The sequence below is a fragment of the Naegleria fowleri genome, assembly GCF_008403515.1.
Source record: "Naegleria fowleri strain ATCC 30894 chromosome Unknown tig9, whole genome shotgun sequence".
In the NCBI taxonomy this organism is placed as follows: Eukaryota; Heterolobosea; class Eutetramitea; order Acrasida; family Naegleriidae; genus Naegleria; species Naegleria fowleri.
This window is the reverse complement of record NW_025407941.1, coordinates 886761-907580: the sequence shown is the minus strand read 5'-3', so window position 1 is coordinate 907580 and position 20820 is coordinate 886761. Positions and strand designations below refer to the sequence as shown.

Here is a 20820-nt window from a genome sequence, read left to right as displayed (position 1 = left end):
ATTAAGCTTGCGAATGAAAATGTCAGCTTTCACCATCAAAAAATGAAACGAAGACTCTCTCATCATGATTGCGCCACAGCAGCACTTGATCCTCCTGCAATCAAACACACAAAATCATCGAATAGCATCATCATCTCGTCAGAAGAACCTGTGGTCGTGAAAATTATTCATCATCTCCTGTCGGAACCATTGGTGGTGGATCGGATGTATCAACTCTTGCAACAAAAATTTGAAAATCAATCGAAAGGATTTTGCAAATGGTTAAAGGCAAAGGAGAAAGTCTTGAAAGAATCTCACGGTCCCATAGAAATTGAATTCATGAATGATGAGGAATATGTGATTAAACGTCTCTGTGATGGCTCTTGGTACTTTCCGATGAAATGGATCACAACAAGCATGGACATTTCAAAACTATGTGAAAATAATGAAGAAATGATAGGTAGAATTGATTTTTGGAGACCTTTCAAAACATCCATTTTGAAATCCCTTTCTTGCTATGAAATGAAAATTTTACATTACATTCCAAAAGAGTTTTTCTTTGAATATAAAAAAGAAATTTCAGAGATATTTCAAAACAAGTGGGAATTTACATTTTTATTTGACCTTGATGATTTTGATCAGGCCATGCATATACTTACTTTTGAATGGTGTCAATTGTTTCAACTCTCAGAAAGATTACGAGACAATGAAGAAGTTGTGAAACAAGCCATTCAACGTGACCCTTCGAACACGCGATATGCATCTGAAAGGTTGAAAAAGGACAGAAAATTCTGTATGGATATGGTTCGTTCCAACTATGACGTCTTTCCAGAATTATCTCAAGAATTGCAAAGAGATACAAAATTTATAATGGAGTTGTTGAACACAACTTCTATCAATGAGGATGATGGAACAATCCAGGAAGACCTTCTTTCAACAAGATGTAATATTCCAGAATTAATCAATCACATAGGTCAGGACATTCTCAATGAGCTACCATTGGAAACGATCATGCAAGTCTTTCAACAATTATTTCTCAAAGATGCTCCTTTTTGTCTATCCAACAAGGACATGTTGAGATTGGTGCTTCAAATGCTTCATCATTTACCTGATGAGTACTATCGAGCACATAAGAATTATCAACGCCATCTCACACAACAAGGACAATTTGCTCGATCATTATTTGAGAATTGGGAAGAATCCTTCCAAGAAGAACTTGGGGATCATGAATATGTTATTCTATTTGCACAAGTGATGAATCGAGTCTACATGCATTTTGATCAAGGAGATTTGAAAAATGATGAAGAATTTATTTCGAAGCGTGTGGATTTGAGACTCATGATGAAATACTCACAAATTTGTTTGAGACACGACAGAAATTTTGTGTTGAAAGCTGTCGAGAGGAATGGAACTATTTTCAATGAAATTTCATATGAAAAATTTCGAAATGACAAGAAGATAGTTTTAGTTGCTCTTTCGAGTGAAAATCCATGTTCATATAACAACATTCCACATCAATTTCACAAAGACAAAGAATGTCTTTTGACAGCACTGGAAAATGCAGAAATGGACGATCATCTACTTGACTATCAATTTTCAAGATATGTTGAAATGAATGATCGAGATATCATCATTGCTGCCATAAAGAAAGATGGCGAAATGTTATCGCACCTTCCCATCAATTTTAAACAGGATACAAACTTTATTTTGAAATGTGTGACAGAATATCCACACATTATGGACTATTTATTAGAGACCAAGGATGTTCTTGTAAATGATGAAATTATTTCCGAATATGTGAAACACAGTGGTGTAATGACAAAGAATCTCTTAAATTGGCTTTGCAAGAAATATTTCAATGATCGAAATGCAGAAGAAATTTCATTGGACGAAGCTGCTTCATTATTGTACCGTTTGAGAGGCCAGAGATTGGAATTTGAATATTTTGGATGTCACATTCCTCAAAATCACTTGTTGAAAGAGCCAATCAAGCTGTTGGAGGGACATTCAAACGTGTTTTCAAAGTCGGATTTCTGTATCGAACAGGATGCTCCACTCAAGAAATACAATTCATGGAAAGAGTATTTGTTTGGGAATGCAAGTTGGGAAATCTTTGAACAATGTTCTTCAGGGTGTTTTGATGAAAACGATTCGGAAGAGGATTGAATACTGAGATCATATGGAAATAATGGATAGAAACCCAACTTTCAATTTGCTTCACCTTCTCAAGACTACCACTATTGAACTCATCGATGTTGATGTGTTTGATTGATCAGTTTCAGAGGGAAAAATTCAAGAGGAACAAATCCAAACTTGTGATCCTGAGAAATATTTCGAAAAATTCAAGAGGAACAAATCCAAACTTGTGATCCTGAGAAATATTTCGATAAGTGGATCTATTTATCAGATTGGAACACCAAGATATCCATGTATGAAAAGATGAATATTTTTCAACTTTTATTTCTCAAAGATGCAAGAATTCCTTATCGCCATCACAAGGATCTAATGAAACCAGCAGCACTTCAAATGCTTGCTGAATTGGCAGATGAGTATTATCAAGCACACCACAATCATCAATACACTCTCAATGAACAAGGGAAGTTTGCACGTTCATTATTTGAATTACGTAAAACCTATCTCGATAATGATCTAATTGTTGACCAAGTATTGACCAGAATTTACAAGGATTATGACTCAGCATGGAAGAACGATGAAAAATCTTTTTTGAAACGCCAAGATTTGGATCTCATTTTGAAATATGGACCAATGAATTTGAGAAAGGACAGAGATTTTGTATTGAAAGCTGTGAATGATAATCTTTTGGTGACATAAGATATGAGGACATTTTATCAGAACTTCAAAACGATCGAGAAATAGTTTTGGCTCTTATGAAAAGAAATGGAAGAATCTTATTTAAGCAGGAGGAGAAATTTGGGATGTATGTAATACCTGAAGAATTTCGAAATGACAAAGAAATAATCTTGGCTGCTCTTAAAAGTGATAGACCTTGTTCGTTTAATGACATTCCACAATGCTTTCGTGAAGACAAAGAATTTGTTTTGTCAGCTTTAACTCACTCAAATACTAATATATTCTGGAAACAATATTTGGGTGCATATGCCTACGTTTTCACAAGGAATATCAGTTGAAACCACCATCGCAAGGTCTCCACGATCATATTTTACCTTCACTTGTGGAAAATTACTTTTAAAATCAATGCATTAATAAGAAGGAATAAAAACATATTGTCTCTTGTGTGAAATTCCTTCTCTTCTTTCTTTTTCTTGATAATACTCACAAAAATCAGCTGCAATTTCCCAATATCTCACTTCACCATTCTTGGCACCATTTTGTCCTAAATTATCAATTCTTGTAATTCGATCTGAACATGGCATAATACTTCTCTCATGAGGTTTTCTTAAATCTCGAATAAGAACACCCAAAAAGTACCATTTATCAGTCTTGAAAATGGAATATTCAATAAAAGCATTGAGAGAGAAAGACTTGATTTGTGTGTTTCCATGTGCATTGAAAATTTTCAGGTTTCATGTGAAACGATTGACGTGGAGTTTTCACAGGAATGATGGAATGAGGTGGTGGAGCAAGTTCAGGAGTGGGATATCGAGAGGATGGAGCTCTTGTAATTCTTGTTGGTGATGATGATGGTTCTTGTAGAGGCTGTGAAGGTGAATTCTCGCTAGTGTTGTTGATCATGCTCAAGTCGTTGCTGTTGTTGTTTTCGTTGGTGGATGAAGAATTGGATGTTGTTGAAGTTGTGGAGGTAGAGGACTCTTCATGAGGAGATGTTGAAAATATTGTTGGACTACTACTACTACTTGTATTGCTTTCTTGAATCGAGAGAGTGTTACGACGACCATGACGAAGGTGACGACGACGAGCATACTTTGATGATTTCTGATGAAAAGTCTTTTCCTTCACTTTGACAACCATATGTTGTTTTTTCTTTTCTTGATGTTTCTTTTCGTTAAGAAATGCTTTGAGGAGAGCTGCTTTCAATGATTCCACATCTTGTTTCTGAATCATGTGTTTCATTTCTTCTTCTTCTTCGTTCTTGGATGATCCAATCTCTGAACTTGTTGGTCTTTCTAATGTTGAGGAGCTAGTTGTTGGCTTTGTTTCAAAAGTTTCTGGTGTTGTAAATTTCGTGTCAGTCACATGAGAGGATTCGACACTTTGAACGTTGCTTGGAGGTACATCCGATGGTTTCTTTTCGTGATTTTCTTGTAATGAAAGAGGAGGAGGAGCAGCAACAGCAACACCATCCTCACGAGTAGTTGATGAGGATTTCGTCGTCGTTGTGGTTGTTGTTGATTCCATTAATGGTGAGCTTTTTTCAATTCTACTTGGAATTGCAGGAGGTGTAGTCTTGACAGCAATTTCATTATTATTGATATTAACAGATGTGTCTTTCATGTCATTTCCTAATAAACTATTGTGTAGTGGTGGTGGTGGTGGTGTTTGTTTCAATTCGACTCGAACATGCTCGTGTGATGGTTTCATCGGTTGAAATGAGGAAGATCTCACTTTCGAGTCACTACTACCACCAGGTGCTATTTCTTCATCCATCATGATCATTATTTGTTTTGGTTCTTCTTCTTCTTGTGATTCTGTGTTCATCACTCTTGTTGTGACTAATTCTTCAGGAACTTCTCTCCGTGATCCTTTCATGAAAGGTGCCAATTCCAAATCTCCCTCATCATCATTGAGATTCGTGCCATACGAAATGATCTTTTCATACATGTATTCATCGAATGAATCTTCATAGGGAATTAATTGCTCAGTGACGAGTGTGGTGTTAATGAAACGACAATGATGAGACATGGAATGAGCATGTGAACTCACTGCAATATAAATATTGGAAGGACTTGGATCTAAGGTTAAATGATACATGGATCGATGATAATTGTAGAAATCAGGTAATGGTTTTAAATCATCTTCTAATGTAATGACATAGAGGTAACTGTACTTGACAAAGAGTAAATGAAGACCCCAGATGGCATGAGTGGACATTTTGGGAATTTTCATATCGAGGAAGGAAGGATCGAAACGATCACCAAGTAAATTTCGTAAATTGCGTTCAAAATTGTGAAAATAAATGTGCATTTTCACACATGTCACAGTGGTGAGAAGTTCTAAAATTTCATCAAATTCATTTCCGTCAATGGTCACATAGATTATACTTTTTTCAATGTCATGAACTCGACACACTGCTTTCAATGTTTCAACGAGTGGAAATGTTCTCTTGAAACATCTCAACCATATGGGCAAATGTTCATTATGATTTCCAAAAAGAGACATGTCAAATTTTTCAGAATTTAACACAAAATTCAAATTATTCATGTCATCTCTCCAATCCAATAAAGCACTATCATTGACTTGCAATTGACTTGCTCGACGAAATTCTTCACGATGTGTGAAAAAATAATTTCTAAATTCAGTTTCTTTGATTTGAATGTATTTCATGGAGGAGGAGGAGGAAGAAACAGAGGCAGTAGCATTTGTGGATGCATTCTTTTTTGTTTCCTCTTGAGATTGATTCTGAAATTCCATTCCTGAACTCGACGATGAAAAGAAGGCATTACGACCTCTCGTATGATTATGATTTTGATTCATTGTATCATTTCGATGTGATGAAGAATGTTGGAGCGGGTGACCTTTTACATCTTCTCCATCTTTTCCACCACCATCACCACTTTGACCCCTCTGAGCATCATGATTTTCAACAACGTTGTTGTTAACAACAGGAATGAAATTATAAAAACCTCTCACTCTTCTCTTGAATGCAAATTTAGCTTCTATTCGATCCTCCGTCGGATATGTATATGGTTGAAACAAATGGACATGCTGTGGAGTCAAATAGTACGGAACATGCCTCGGAGTACTATTCGGAAATTCCAACATGGAATCATTTTCAAATACGGTCCGATACAAAGGTATGAATGGGATCATACCATCGTTCGGCATCGGTGAGTTTTGAACATTCTTGATATTCGAGTGTGGCTAAATGATGTTCCAACGAAATATTGAGTCGTGTCGTGAGGTTTTTGCGTAACCATTCTAAACGTTGGTTATCGAGATCAAAGGCATGAATGACTCCATCTTGGTCTTCCATAATGTATGAATTGGGATGAGGATGATTAGTGGCAGGAGAGGTTTGAGATTTTAGAGAACGAAGAAGAGAATTTGGTTCTGAATGTTGTTGTTGTTGTTGTTGTTCTTGTTGTTGAAAGAGGAATGATGAAATTTGTTGTTGTTGTTGGTCATCATCACCGACGGAAACACCACCCACACGACGACGATACACAAAATAAAAGATTAAAAGACACATTAGAAAGAACTGAAAGACCAACAAAGCGAGACATGATTTTCTGGTGAGTTTTAAATGATAAGCGCAGAAGAAACGATTTGGAGTGATGAAGGTGTTGTTGAGTATGAACTGCTGCTTGTGGCGTGTTGGCATCTGACGTTTGGAGGAAGAAATGTTTTTTCTTCATGACAGAAAAGAACACACCTCCGTCATACATTCCATTTTCGAATCTTCATCGCCATTTTGCGAGGTTTTTTCGTCTTATACCAACATGGATGAGAAGCACTATTTTACAGTACACCTTTCTCGGAATTTCTGAATCTCCATTTCCAACCAACATTCACACACGTATCTGTTTTGCCGTTACGTTATAAACAATCTTTTACATTCATACAAAAGAATTTCAATCCACACAAAGAAACCAAAAGAAATAGGTTAGTATTTCTGACAGAATGGTTTGCTAATCGCTAAATAATCATCCAGGAACTCCGAATAAGTGACCAAGAGCGCTCCAGTGTCAATTTAACCCAAACGTCAGTTTCTTCAGAGAAAGATGAAAAGTCTTTCGAATATACAACACAAACAGACCTTTTTCCAGAAGATTCTAGTGATGTGCACACTATATCAAACACAAGATGAATCATCAAGGCCCACACGATGTTTCGAAACATAATAATATCAAGTAGATTCGTATCGTCGTGGTCGATACTCGTCGTCATGATTTGAATCTACTTGATTTGGAAGTTTTGGATGTCGGACCTTGGCGCCAGAACTCTACCACAAACTTAACTGCAAAAAAAAAGACCCGTTCTTCCTCAATCAACTTCATTTTCAGCCTTAATTGACTCGGTGCTACCATCATCGCATCATCATAAGGCTTACAAGTAACAACATCTCAACCACGCGTTCACTACAAAGAAAATCATCCATTCATTTTGAACGAGTAATCCCTTTTATCGGCCTGCCACATTTAATAATTTATTGGGCATTATCGTACGAACGAACGAAGAAACTTGAGCAACCACTCACCAGATTCGTACGAAGTATAGTGCTTGACCAGTCAAAGGTATGTTGTTGTGATCCAGTCGGCTAATTGAATACCAATAATCATGCTTTGGCCGTTGACCCATCATTCACGAACAAAGGCTTTCTTTCCAACGAACAACAATTTTGAGAGTATTCACCTTTCGTGTCTTCATCGTTCATCTTCTTTCAACTCGCGTAAATCCACTCTTCTCCTCCGAATCACCACATCTTGAAACAATTACTATCTTCCAATTTTCATTCAAATGGACCCAAATCATGAGGGATCAGCACTAGGCTCAAGCGTTTCCAATGAAGCAAACGGTAATTCGTCTCTCTATGCTTCATTATGGCTTCTCATTCAACAAGGCTTTACCAGGCTTGTCATATCAATGCAAGCCTCAGATCCAAAAGTTTATGGATGGAAGCAAAAAACAATATCAGGCCTTTACTACTTGTACATATTCTGGGTGACTTTGCTTCTTCCAACTCTAGGTCACTATAATTGGGGTGAATGGGGAGACTGGCTTTTTACGGTGGCCAACTATCCAATTACCTTGTCTCTGGACCTTGTGCCTTATGTTGCCATTGTTCCGATTGCAGCAGCTTGTATTGTGTTGGTGTTGAGCACGTTGGTAAGCTTTGGGCTTGCAATGCATGCAATTTTTAGATCAAGCAAACATTTAGATCGCTTGAAGAAGACAGCATCTCTTTTGGGCAATATTGTTCATATTCTTAGCATGATTATTACATTCATTTTCTCCAGCTTTATTGATTGCAAGTCAACGGAACTTGTTGCGATTGAAGGTTACGATGAGAAGGTCAACTTGCTTACCAGATTTGATAACGTACCATGCTCTTCTGAAGGAAACATTGTACTTATTGTTTTGGTTATTATTTCGCTATTGGCATTGCTGATCATCAATTTCCTTATTGTGATGATCAATCAAGAGTCTGAGCAAACAATCGGTGGATTCTTTATTTCGGACAACGGTTTGACCATGGCCTTTCTTGCCGTTTTCAACCCATTTCAGCTTCTGGCCATGTATGTCATTCCTGAGCCCTACATCTATGTTCGATCGATCATTCACATTTTTTTCACAGCAATCCTAATGATCCTTTTAGTTTTTTATTTACCTTTTTACAGAAGAATTGAAAATTCTGCTGTTTTTGCAATGTTTGGAGCAAGAATGGGAGCAGCAATTGGCGCTCTTATTACATCCTTGGTGAATACTAATCGATTGTCAGAATTAGGAATCGGTTTATCAGGAATGACAATTGGCCTGATGCTTGTTGGAGCGCTGCTAAGTTTCACTGGTTTGGAAATTTATACGAGGGTCATTTACAACAAGGTTAGAGGTCGTTTCATGATTAGTATAAAGAGAGCAGAAGCCTTGTCCTCAATTCTAAGAAGAAGCGAAAATTTGCAGGAAAATGAAAAGCTTCCTCTGAAGATGCTTGAAAAAGAGGCGTCATTGGTATATCAAGAATTTGAAGAAGATGGTCGCCTGCGTCATTTGAACATGTTTATGAAGTTTTCCATGAAATCTACCAACAAGACAGAAGCTGAGCAAATTACAGATGTAGAAATTGCTTTGAGTCTAATTAAGGGAGCCTCACTACAAAAGAGCTTTAGTGATGCTCGATTATTACTTACGTGCAGCTTAATCGTTGCCTATTATTGGAAGAATGAAGTGAACAGCCAGGTGTTTGCAACAAGCTTGCTGAAAAAGGCCATCAAAGCAAAACCAAACTTTATTTACAAATTTTTGATTGCAGAGAGGGAAAAAGAGTTTGAAATGATAGACAATTCTCATTCATTTGAGCTCAAGTTCTTTTTAGAGAGAATGGACAAGAATCAAACAGAACTTTTTGCCTTACACCGATCGTTTTGGAAGGAAATGACTAATGATGTTCTCAATCTTGATAAGATCGAACAAACCAACCGAAGAGCTTCAGAACTCATGTCTGAATGTGAAAATACCTTCAACAATTTAATGGCCAAACACAGAAACAACAAGACGGTCCTTAGATATTATGCTTCCTATGTAGAAAAATTTAAATTCAACAAGGATTTGTCACAAGAACTCTATCAAGAAGCAATGGCTATTGAGGACGAAGAGGCCAAATGGAAGACTCGACCTAATAAGAAGGGAGGAGGGAAAAAGAACAGAGTTGTTCCCAACTTCTCCATGAATTTCGAAGAAGCTCCACCTCCACCTTCAACAAAATTCGCAGATTCCAACCTCAAAAGTTTTTCATTTGGGGCCCATAGAAAGAGCGCTGTTGGTGGCTCAACCGATTTCAATGATAACTTTGACGACTTAGAAAATGATAACTTTGAGAGGCAATCTGAGATGGATCTTGGATCTCAAAGATTGGATGGTGTTGAAAACAATCCTCAGCTTAAGAGAGAGAACGTTTTGAGATCATCATTGGCCACACCCCAGCAACATTCCTTCCAACTTATTACCTTCTTTGCTTTTACAATTATTTCATTTCTTATTGTTGCTGCCGGTATAGTTTGGAATTCTATCATTTCAAAACTTGTTCTGACAGATATTCAAGCAGTTCAGAGTGCATGCAAACCAAGAATGATTCCTTTATATGCCTTGAAAGACTTGCGAATACTTCAAACCTTTGACTACCTCTATGGATCAAATAAGAACGTAGCAGAACGAGATAACTTTCTTAACCAAACTGGTTACAAATCTTTTAAAGAATTTGTAGCAACTCATCAAAATCGTTTAGGAGATGCCATCTCGTTTATTAATAAGGTCAGAGTAATGGGTCAGGCAGGACTGTTCACAGCAGAAATGTATAGTGATTACACGAGCGAAACAAGGGAGGTTGTTGTTCCGTTTGTAAGCGTTCCCAATACAAATGGAATGTATAACGAATCTTATTATGCCTCAGTTTCTATTTCTGAGATTGTCTATTCCATGATGAAGCACATGACATACTTTCAAAACCTTGATATCTCACAATATTCTCAGACATTATCGTCATACCCTTTCATGTACCTTTGGTTGAATCAAGATAGCCTTGAAAAGGCGTTTGATAATTTCTGTTTGAGTTTTATTCAGAGAACTCAAGACAAGTCCGAGTTGTTATCGAATAGCTTTTTCTTATTCTTTGTCATTTCCAATTCTATTTATGCATTTCTTTCCATCATTTATATCATTTATATTTCAGTCAACTTCTCAAACTTGAAAACCTATGTAAGACTCCTAGAAAAGAATGTTCCTAAGGACGTTGTGGGTAAAATTTATCACAATCTCGGAAAGCAAGCAGAGGATGAAACTTCGATTCACTTACCAAAGAGCATTTTGAAACCTTATATGAGTGCATCGATTTTAGGGATTGTAGTGATTTGTATTACTGTACTTTGTTGTGGAATGTTTTACATGGAATCATCTTATAACGCTAGCTCTACATTTAGAACCATGCAGAATATTCGGGATGGAACTTCCGCACTCTCTGCAGTTCAAAGAATTGGATTTAATGTTGGAGAAATCTACACCTATCTCATGTTGAACCAATCATCCATTAACGACCCAAGATTGTCCACAAGAAAAAAGATTTCTGATCTCAACACTAATTTATCATCTCTAAAATCAACTCTAGTTGTTAGTTGGAATAGCTTAGTGTATGGAAAAATTTCGGATAATAAGAAGTCCAGTGTTGGTATTTCCCCAAAAATTGACAGCTATATTCAGGATGCCGCAAATTGTACAAGTGTTACTACAGGCAACAACAACATAACCACATGTCTGGGTCTCGAACACTTACTTGAGATTTACTCTCAAGAGTCCTCTCAAAATTCTGCTGATATCTTTTCTGCAAAGGCGGATGTACATAGACTGTTTTTGGAACATGTTAGTACATACATTTTAGGTCATGGTATCACTCAAAAGTTATTGCTGTTCCTCGATTCCATGGTAGCTGTTTTTTCTGTGTCTTCGGTGGCCTATGTTATTTCCTTCTCCATCGTTGGCTGCTTGTTACTTTTGGCTTGTTGTTTTGGTTTATATAGCATATTTAACGCCCATTGGAACAATATTTTCCATGTAAGAATGATGTTCAACTACATTCCGTTGGACCTCATGGACTCAGAAGAGTCTATGCGAAACTTTATCATGTATCACACCGTTCCTTCAAGAATATTTACAACAAAGAGAGAATCAAAAGAAAATGCAAAGAACGATGATTCCAAAGTGAGGAACATTTTGAATGCTGCTGTTGTAAGTTTAATTTTTTAGTTTTTCAACCATCAAGATACCAATGTTGTTAAACGATTTTTTTTGTCCTACATGTTACATCACATCTTTGTTATTTATTCCTCAAAACAGGATGGAGCCGTACTTTGTAGTCATCGTGGCGACATTGAGATATTTAACCCAGCTGCGCAAAGAATGTTTGGTTGTAAACAAAGTGATTTTGTCGGACTACCATTGTTCCATCTCTTTGATGCAAGCAATCGCGAAAAGTTAAATAAGGTGATTGAGGACATTATTAAGGCAACCAAGGATACTTCAACGGACGCACAAGGTGAGACCATAGAGGTTGAGTGTATTCGAAAGAACAATACCAAATTCCCTGCCAAGGTTAACCTATTCTCAACGCTGTTCGACAACAAACCTGTGGTTACCTGTTTCATTAAGGACATTACTTCCGAAAAGAAGCAAAATGCCTTACTAGCAGAAGAAAAGAAGAAGTCTGAAAATCTATTGCGTTCCATATTACCTGAAGCCGTCGCCAACAGACTCAAAGCAGGTGAGACATTTATTGCTGAAAAGTTCAATGATATCACATGCTTTTTCAGTGACATGGTGGGCTTCACCTCCATTAGCAGTGGATTGAATCCGACCGAGTTGGTTATGATGTTGAACACTGTTGTGAATGGATTTGACTCCTTGACCGACAAGTATCAACTAGAGAAGATCAAGACCATTGGAGACGCCTATTTTTGCGTTGGAGGGTGAGTAGCAGATATTTTTTAGACATTGAACATTTATTAACTGTGAAACTGATAATTTCCTCACATTTACAACCTCATAGAATTGGTAATACTCAATCAGATCATCCAGAAAGAACCTTAAAATTTGCCATCGATATTTTCCATGTGCTAAGAGCTTACAATTTAGAAAATAGGAAAGAGTTTGGTCATCAAATTAATGTCAGAGTTGGAATTAATACTGGTGGAGTTGTAGCAGGAGTTATTGGTACCAAGAAGGTATGTTGGTAATCGTTGGATATATATAATAATAACCATTAACCTGCCTGTTCATTTGTACCTGTTGGACAGTTTGCATATGGTATGTATGGAACTTTCAAATTGATAAGAATTAATTGTCACACACACATGTTATTTTTTTGCGTTTGTTTATATTTCGTAAAGACCTTTGGGGAGATACAATCAATATGGCTTCACGAATGGAATCCACTTCCTTGGCTGGAAGAATTCAAGTAAGTATTGAATTGTCTCGCTCTATGTTAACATTTTTGATGTAAATCATAAAATAATGCGCACGAAGATATCGAGATCCACGTATGAAAGAGTTTACGATCTTGGGTTCGAATTCGAAGAGCGAAGTGTAGAGGTGAAAGGAAAAGGAAATTGCAACACGTACTTGCTTAAAGCTCACCATCATGTGAGCGCCTTGGTGACTGAAGAAGAGGTGGCAGCAGTGAGTAGGGGTGCTTCAAGTCAAAATGCTCCATCATCAAACAATGAATATCAAGATTCTATTGCTTCAAAGGACAGCGAACAATTAGAGTATCAGCTTCTTCAAAAGAGAGATTCTGAATAATTTTGACCGTCCCACTTGCATTTCCAACAAATATTCCACTTGGAATACAAAGCCCATTCTTTGTCCAATAAATAACTGTTTTCTTCATATAATTATGAAGTACTCTTGTATAAAATTTTATAAAGTTTGACTTCAATGTCCATCAGTTCGGCGATTCGGTTCTTGCAATTCATCGAGTCTCTATAATGCAAATCTTCATCGAATACAGCGTCACAAAGTTTTTCCAAAGTGGTTAGTTGTCCATCAAAATGACATGGTTTGTGTAAGGTCCAAGAATGGTTCTATCCCTATATGATCTTGTAAACAAGTTTTTCTCAATCATCAAAAGTTCTTTTTTCATTAATCCCTTCTCCTTCCAATGTCCAACAATGATTGTTTATCTGGATTATGTGCTGGAGGAGGATCATACATTCTTCGATCTTTTTGAATTCTATACTTTTCTCGAAGTAACTTCTCATATTCTTTCTTTTCATTATCAAGCATTTCACCTTTTCTTTTATCATCAAAAAGTCCATAAGCATAACTACCAAAAGTTGCCATCATTGCACTGTTGAAATGTTCATGAAAAAGGACATACATAACGATATGGCCATTCAATAAATTTTAATTCAAATATTCGGAATGTCATCACCGATCCAAATGAATATGAAATGAAAGCACATTCAAAATAATTTTCGTTTAATTGATTATAATTTAATTTTTCATCAATTCTAAAATCATCACCAGCAAATATTACGAACATTGTGAACCAATTATTTCGCACAAATTCCATTTTTTTTTGGATTAAAAATGTCTGAAAAACGAAAACTTGAAGATACTGATTTCGGAAACAACAACAAACAAGAAGATGATTCACTGGATTCATCGGAGAGCAGAATCACAGATCACCAGACCCAAAAGAAAATTTGTGCGTTTGAATTCCAAGAAGGAAGATTGTACAATGAATGGATGAATTCATTGGTGCTTGTAACGATCTTTGACTTTCTCGTGCTCGAGGATCAATTATCGTTCCGATTGGTAAACAAGTCCTTGTCGGAGGAATTGAATATTTCTTCTTCTCATGGAAGCAGTAAAAGTGGTATGGAGAAGGATAAGGGAAATCAAGTCAAGAATTTGATTCAATTGATGATGCGATTGAAAAGTCAACATGATGAATACCTTCAAACAATGACAGTTCAAGCACAACAAGATTCATCCAAGAGATTGGCCCTCTATTTTCATGGAGCAATTACAAAAGTGAACGCTACGATACGAAATTATTTGATTACTCATGCAAATGAAGAGAATGGTACAATGTTGGAAAATCCATTGAGTCAATATTTTCAAAATACTAACGATTCGAGCTACAAAAGTATTGTGAACAATGAAGAATATGTTGAACTATTTCAGTATGGAGTGGTGCACTACTATCGTTGGATTGAAGGAGTTAACTCTAGATCTCAAGGAGGAAGATGTGTCATTAAAATTCAGAAAAAGAACAGTGCAGATCATGTGATAATCACTCAACATCATTGCTTAGGTCCCAATACACGTACAGAAACTTATGATCAATTTTATCGAATGGAATGCCAATTCGGCAAAGACGAGACTAACATCGTAATCATTGATTTCTTGTTTGACTATGATACACACACTGATGATTTGGACGGAGAAGGTGTTGGTTTCATTTTGAAAGACGTACTCGAAAGAATTTTAGAAGAAACTGAGCTACCAAATGATTGGAATTGGAAGAGCTTGACTAAATTCTTGATGAAATGTTCTGGATCATACAAGATGAAAATCACTGAACCAACCTTCCCTTATCCGTATTCTAATACCTTAGAAAGACTGCGTGACAAAAAGAATACCATTACCGACCAAGTTCGTCCAATTCCAAACGAAAGTGCCGAACAATTGGATGGTGTCGAATTCATGGATGCCCTTGTAAATGAGTATTTTTCAAGTTGTCGACAAACTAGCCCCTCCCGAACCATGTATGACCTTTGCAAATTGAGAGAACGAACTTGCCGTCTGTATGCCAAGCATAATTATACTCTGTTGCCATTAAATCGGGTAGAGAATGGCCTGAAAAATATGATTTCACACATTGAAAGCAAGTTAGTAAGATATGGCTCTGGTTGTTCCATAGATGTTTCATTTGTAGAATATGTGGCTGAATATTATTTAAGTTCTGAAGCGTATTTCAAATTGCCTGGAAATGAGAATCTTGTCTTGATTTCTTTGAAAATGCATCGTGAATACTTGTACGGATTTGATGAGAATTCAGAGCTCTCTTTTTTCGTTGGAGACAAGATGGTTGAAGACTATGGCCAGTTGTATGAACTGTTTTTTACAATTAACAAAACAAATGATCATTTCAATGATGATGAGGATTGTATTAAGACAACCATTATTGGCAATGAAGATTCTGACAAGAACAATGGTTCAGGGGGATTTCAGGTTAAATTATTGATCGAGGGTTTAAGTATTGTATTAGCCAAGCAACATGGTGTCGTATTTTCAGAAGTGCAACAAGATACAGCAAGTTTGGATCATTATTTGGTGTATTGGGGGAACTCTTTAAAGCCATTCGAGGTCAATTGATCAGCCGTCCATCCATTGGCACCAATACCTTTTGATATAAATTTTCATTCTTAATACATTAGAATTTTCGTCACAGATTGAAGATTTCATTTTTCCTGTTATAAATCCACGATGGACATCTCCTCACCTTAATGGGAAAGCCCATACTATCTACACTGTGAAAATAATTACCACAACAAATGTGTGCAACCGATGAGACCACTGATTTTCAAAGAAGACCGATATTATTTGTTCATCATGATGAAGGAACTAATTCCAAAGTCAGTGCCGAAATGCCTCTAAATTTCAAATCCAATGTTCCAAGAATAAAAGTATGCGAAAAAGCTTTTGCGGGTTCAGAGAATCGAACTCTGGACCTAAGGATTATGAGACCTACGCGCTGCCGACTGCGCTAAACCCGCTTTACGGTATGTTTAATTCGTATGGTTTCAGCACCGTCTAGCAAATTCTGTTAGAAAGAACCAATTACAACAGCAAAGTGAATCAGTTTTTTAATTTAATAGGCCAATCTGGTGTATTTCAATGTCTGACAGAAAACACATCACAAGTACTTTGGATAAATTTCTCTTCATGAACTGAATGTCCTTACTTTCAATATTAGAAATGAAACTAGTGCTTTGAAAGTAAACAAATCCATTTCGACTCATCTTGACAGGTTGCGTTCCAAGTAATGACCTTTCCATACCCGTCTCGATAGGTTGAAATTCATAGACAGTTGAAACATTTTCCTTGTAACGAATGATTGTTCTTTTCTTGGCAGAAATCAAATGTTGATATGAAGAATAAGAATGACCATTCTCTGTAAAGGCCAATACGTTTCAACGTTGAGTCTTTCGGCTCGGCACAAGTTAATACTTCAACCGATTCATCACCACAACATAAATCTTCGATTGGTTCACAAAATTCAAGTTGAACTCCTTTCAATATCAATCCGTCCATCACATAGATCACTGTCTTTCGATCAGCCATGAGGCAAGCGAAACCTTTTCTCCAACATGCAATTTACATCACATTACTGAGATGGCCCTCATGGATTGTGTCATTTTCATTGTTTTGAGTTGATGGTTGGTGTCACCACTTGCCGTATCACCACTACTAATGCTTCTACTAATACTACTACAATGATTACAACTAGTGGTGACTTTCTCCTCCTTTGAAAGTACATTCAATGGTTCCATTTGCCTGAATTTCTCTTCTCTAAGGAACCAGTGTTAAATACTTTTCCATCCTCTGTCAAGTAGGAGCAACAAAGGATTGTCCACAAACGATCTTTGAAAGTTTGTGCTTTTCATTTCTCAACACTTCATGAACACTCCTTGAAAACCTCAAACTTGTTAATATTCCATTAAACGATGGGGAATTTTATCCAATTAGATAGTTGAGTCAATCGATATAGAATGTATCAAATTCAAAAAGTGAATGTTTTTATATCCCTGAGTATAATCGATATAGAATGTATCAAATATAATGTATCCCATGAGGGTTCAAAAAATATTCCTTTTTTCATCACTCACTCAGGGATATCACTCAGTGATTTTGTCTTTCGTTTCTTATTTTTTGAATTTCTTGTGTTTCGCATATCGGATCAAAACAAATTGACACACTTCTCAACAATTCAAATGACCGTGGTGTTGGACAGGCAACGTAAAAAAGGTTGGTTGTTGTGTGTTTAACACGTGTGTTTTTCCGATATGAATTTAAATTATTTAATTCTTGATGATGCATTTAGATTTGAGAACATTTGAACGGCACATTGCTCAACTTTATTCGGATAAATTACGGATTCAACGATTATGGAGATGTAGTGTATTATCATTATAATTTTTCTCGTGTTTTTCAATCATTGTTAATATGTTACAAAATAATTTATTATTGTTTTTTACAAATATTTCAATATTAATTCAATCATTGAATTGTGAATGGTCACATCAGTTATTTACAATTTGGTGTTAATAGTGACCATCATTTGTTTTTTTCTATTTTACTATTATTCCTATCATTATCATACCAAACCTTCCATACCTCTCTCACGAAATTCTCCTCCACCTGGAAAGCATCATCACATCATTCATTCTAAAGATCACGAACAGAATGACAACATTTCTTCTCAAAATATTCAATTAGTCGGAACCAAGGGTGCAGATTTTAATCCTCCTCAACATGTTGCAAATAATGTTGAACATTCGAACCATGCAAATGAACACTCAAATTATGTAAAATTTCATCCTTACAAGAGTGACACAAGTGATGCAGAAACAGATCCTGCAGCTCTGGAACAGCAACGAAAGAATAATATTGTGTCGGCAGTTGGATTCTTTTTAGTGGTTTTCTTTTTAATGGTACACTTTTTCACACAACAAACGCGCCACCTTGCCAATGATTATGTCTATGGATTGAACATGTCACTTTACCTTTTCCATATTCAATTTAATCCAAATACGCTGAAATTGATCAAAATATCACCGACACATGCTGCACATTCCGCTGCTACCTCAAAGACTGCCACCTCAACTCAAGACACAACCGATCAGTTGCATCAAGAGACCACCACGACTACTACTGGTAGTGTGACTATGACTACAACATCCACTGCTGCCACTGACCACATACCTCAGGATGGAGAAGATACCACCGAAGAAAGACCTTCTTCATCCATGAAGACATTAAGTTTTTACTCTCAGGGAGGAGCTGACCAGAATGATGATCTGAATGATATCGATGTGAAGCGATTGAATGCATTCATTGATGAAAATAGAAGATTAAGTGTAGGAGTATTTCCATCTGGGAAGATGATTCTTCCACCACATTTACAGGTACGTATGCGTTTTCGAGTATTAAGGTTGAAATTGATATCAAACTCATCACCATCGGTAATCATTCATCATAGCGACCTGAGAACTTGGAACGAGAAATTGAAATACAAGAGAGTTTAGAACGAAAACAAGAACAAGACTTGAGTCTTGCAGTGAAGGAGTTGGAAGAAAGAGCTTCAGAGAGTGGCTATGGAATACCATTGAAGCCTCAAAATGAAGTGATGACTGTGGAGGGAAAGCCATTACAGCATTCTCAACGTTTGCATCATTTGTATTTTCATAGAGAACGAGACGACGATGAAGAGGAGAGCATGCAAGACAAAAAGAACAAATGAGAAGAGTTAAAAACAATGTTGGCCATTTTGCACTAATAATGGGAGCTCATGGTGAAATTCGGAGACCCTCTTGTGACCAATCGGTGGCAAGACACGGCCATCAATCGCTTGTACCGAAGCTGTCACCAACAAAATAATCGTGATCACGTTGACACGTCAAAGAATTCAAAAAAATGGGACAAGGAAACTCGTCACAAATTAGTCACTACGAAGAAAGCCAAGCCATAAGCAAAATCTTTGACGGATTTTCCACACTTCTGCGGATGCAGACAAAAGAACAAGACCGCGTTATTGAAAAAATTTCATCAAGATTGGATCAGCTGGAGAAATCAGTATTCAACATTCAACAAGATTTGAATGTGTTAAAGAGTACAAGACCAATGACCACCCATTCCACCTTCGGAAGCAATTTTCAACAACAATTTAGCACATCTGGTTATGGAACAGTCAATTCTTCTCTGAATTCACAACCGAACACAACAAACCTCTCTCCACAATACAAAGTAATATATCCAGTCCAGAATTATATTTCATCCCATCATTCATCATCCTCCTTAAATAATCCTTCATTTCCACAGTCGTCATCAATGAACAAAACTTCCCCAGTGGCACCACCTCCAGAAGTGTTGGGCAATTTAACATTTGTATACAATAACGATTATGAACAAGACTTATTAACCATGTCCGTAAAAAAGTTTGCTGACGAAATGAAAATGTGCTTTGGCAGCAAAGGGATTCATTTCGTGACAAAATCCGAGACCAAAGAAAGTGGGAAGAAATATGTGAATGTTTTCTTTATGGATCAATTATCGTTTTTATCGGGTAATCACACAAGCAGTGTTACATCAACTGTGAAAGAATTAGTCGTATTTGTATGTATAAGAAAAAGCGACTCTCGAGAAACCCGGCTGGACATGACAAAACTGTTCCCTGGAATAAGCGAATGGATGGTAAGCACTGATCACATCATGAACAACGTAGCAGATGCTACTCGATACCTGTTTGTTAAATTTCAGAATTATAAGTCAGTACAAGAAGCAGGAAACTCTGAGTATCAAGATTTAACCCCATTCCAAAAGTTAGAGATCGCTGATAAGGATTGTTTCACTTCGTGTGTGATGGGATATTTTGAAGTTCCTTTCTCATTCCTAAAGAAAGATTTGCTTGTTCATTCGGTTCCCGATACTTTTCAAATTTCTGTTTATTCGTTCTTCATCACCAACAAATGAATCCATAATGAACAAGATATTTGACATTCAATTTTAATGACCAAGATATTTGGCATTCAAGTGAATAACTTTGTTTGCAACTGTGGGAAGTACTGATTCTTGATTGATCTTGTTAAGACGCCATTCAAAGACACATTGGTATTCAAAGAATCTATCGGCAGCCAACAGTGCTGCATCCAGTATTTCCAAACATCTCAACACAATGAAATCATTTCTTTCCTTTTGAATATCCACTGATAGGTTTCTGATTGGATATACACTATCAATCTCAATACCGGTATTACTACATAAGGCACTAATAGCGTTCGTAACCTCTTCATCATTGTCCATGCACTCTGGATGTTGTTTCAAATCTTCGCTGACATTATCCACTTTAGTCACAACAACAATCGGATACAAATGATTCTCCACAGCAAGATGATAATACTTCATCAAGGATGCACAGTCAGACTTTTCTGAACAGGAGGCAGCAGTGATCACAAACACGATTGCATGCACTTGCTTGTTCTTGTCCTCCACATCTGAAATCTTTTTGGATGGTCTTTCATTCATTTGGGCGTTGTTTACCACTTTGCCTTTCAAAATACTTTCGAAAAGTGCTTCGTTATAATTGGTATCATCATTACCCCAAGCATCAACAAGGAAAATATTTCCTGGACGACCTCCTGATCTTCCAAGAGTTGAGAGAGGAATATACTTTAAATCCTTGGTTATATG

General features: G+C 36.7%; 9 protein-coding genes across 9 annotated transcripts; 6 read left to right on the top strand and 3 right to left on the bottom strand.

The window, feature by feature from the left end:
• Positions 1 to 42: 42 nt before the first annotated feature.
• Positions 43 to 2145, top strand: FDP41_011614 (uncharacterized protein; the record flags this gene model as incomplete). The annotated part of the gene is made up of 1 exon (XM_044702042.1): positions 43 to 2145. The coding sequence occupies one exon, from the start codon at positions 43 to 45 to the stop codon at positions 2143 to 2145; it is 2103 nt and encodes a 700-aa protein (XP_044567397.1).
• Positions 2146 to 2406: 261 nt separating this feature from the next.
• FDP41_011613 (uncharacterized protein) lies at positions 2407 to 2811 on the top strand (the record flags this gene model as incomplete). Its single annotated transcript, XM_044702041.1, has 1 exon — positions 2407 to 2811. The coding sequence occupies one exon, from the start codon at positions 2407 to 2409 to the stop codon at positions 2809 to 2811; it is 405 nt and encodes a 134-aa protein (XP_044567396.1).
• Positions 2812 to 3200: 389 nt separating this feature from the next.
• FDP41_011612 (uncharacterized protein) lies at positions 3201 to 6328 on the bottom strand (the record flags this gene model as incomplete). The annotated part of the gene is made up of 3 exons (XM_044702040.1): positions 3201 to 3482; positions 3556 to 5881; positions 5952 to 6328. 3 exons carry the CDS (start codon positions 6326 to 6328, stop codon positions 3201 to 3203), a joined length of 2985 nt encoding a protein of 994 aa, XP_044567395.1.
• Positions 6329 to 7596: 1268 nt separating this feature from the next.
• Positions 7597 to 13143, top strand: FDP41_011611 (uncharacterized protein; the record flags this gene model as incomplete). The annotated part of the gene is made up of 6 exons (XM_044702039.1): positions 7597 to 11574; positions 11683 to 12311; positions 12392 to 12566; positions 12639 to 12648; positions 12732 to 12799; positions 12868 to 13143. The coding sequence occupies 6 exons, from the start codon at positions 7597 to 7599 to the stop codon at positions 13141 to 13143; spliced, it is 5136 nt and encodes a 1711-aa protein (XP_044567394.1).
• Positions 13144 to 13482: 339 nt separating this feature from the next.
• On the bottom strand, positions 13483 to 13915 carry FDP41_011610 (uncharacterized protein; the record flags this gene model as incomplete). The annotated part of the gene is made up of 2 exons (XM_044702038.1): positions 13483 to 13690; positions 13884 to 13915. The coding sequence occupies 2 exons, from the start codon at positions 13913 to 13915 to the stop codon at positions 13483 to 13485; spliced, it is 240 nt and encodes a 79-aa protein (XP_044567393.1).
• Positions 13916 to 14091: 176 nt separating this feature from the next.
• Positions 14092 to 15726, top strand: FDP41_011609 (uncharacterized protein; the record flags this gene model as incomplete). The annotated part of the gene is made up of 1 exon (XM_044702036.1): positions 14092 to 15726. The coding sequence occupies one exon, from the start codon at positions 14092 to 14094 to the stop codon at positions 15724 to 15726; it is 1635 nt and encodes a 544-aa protein (XP_044567392.1).
• Positions 15727 to 17345: 1619 nt separating this feature from the next.
• On the top strand, positions 17346 to 18874 carry FDP41_011608 (uncharacterized protein; the record flags this gene model as incomplete). The annotated part of the gene is made up of 4 exons (XM_044702035.1): positions 17346 to 17379; positions 17456 to 17527; positions 17659 to 18539; positions 18614 to 18874. 4 exons carry the CDS (start codon positions 17346 to 17348, stop codon positions 18872 to 18874), a joined length of 1248 nt encoding a protein of 415 aa, XP_044567391.1.
• A 173-nt stretch (positions 18875 to 19047) lies between these two features.
• FDP41_011607 (uncharacterized protein) lies at positions 19048 to 20103 on the top strand (the record flags this gene model as incomplete). The annotated part of the gene is made up of 1 exon (XM_044702034.1): positions 19048 to 20103. One exon carries the CDS (start codon positions 19048 to 19050, stop codon positions 20101 to 20103), a length of 1056 nt encoding a protein of 351 aa, XP_044567390.1.
• Positions 20104 to 20136: 33 nt separating this feature from the next.
• Positions 20137 to 20655, bottom strand: FDP41_011606 (uncharacterized protein; the record flags this gene model as incomplete). Its single annotated transcript, XM_044702033.1, has 1 exon — positions 20137 to 20655. The coding sequence occupies one exon, from the start codon at positions 20653 to 20655 to the stop codon at positions 20137 to 20139; it is 519 nt and encodes a 172-aa protein (XP_044567389.1).
• Positions 20656 to 20820: the final 165 nt, after the last annotated feature.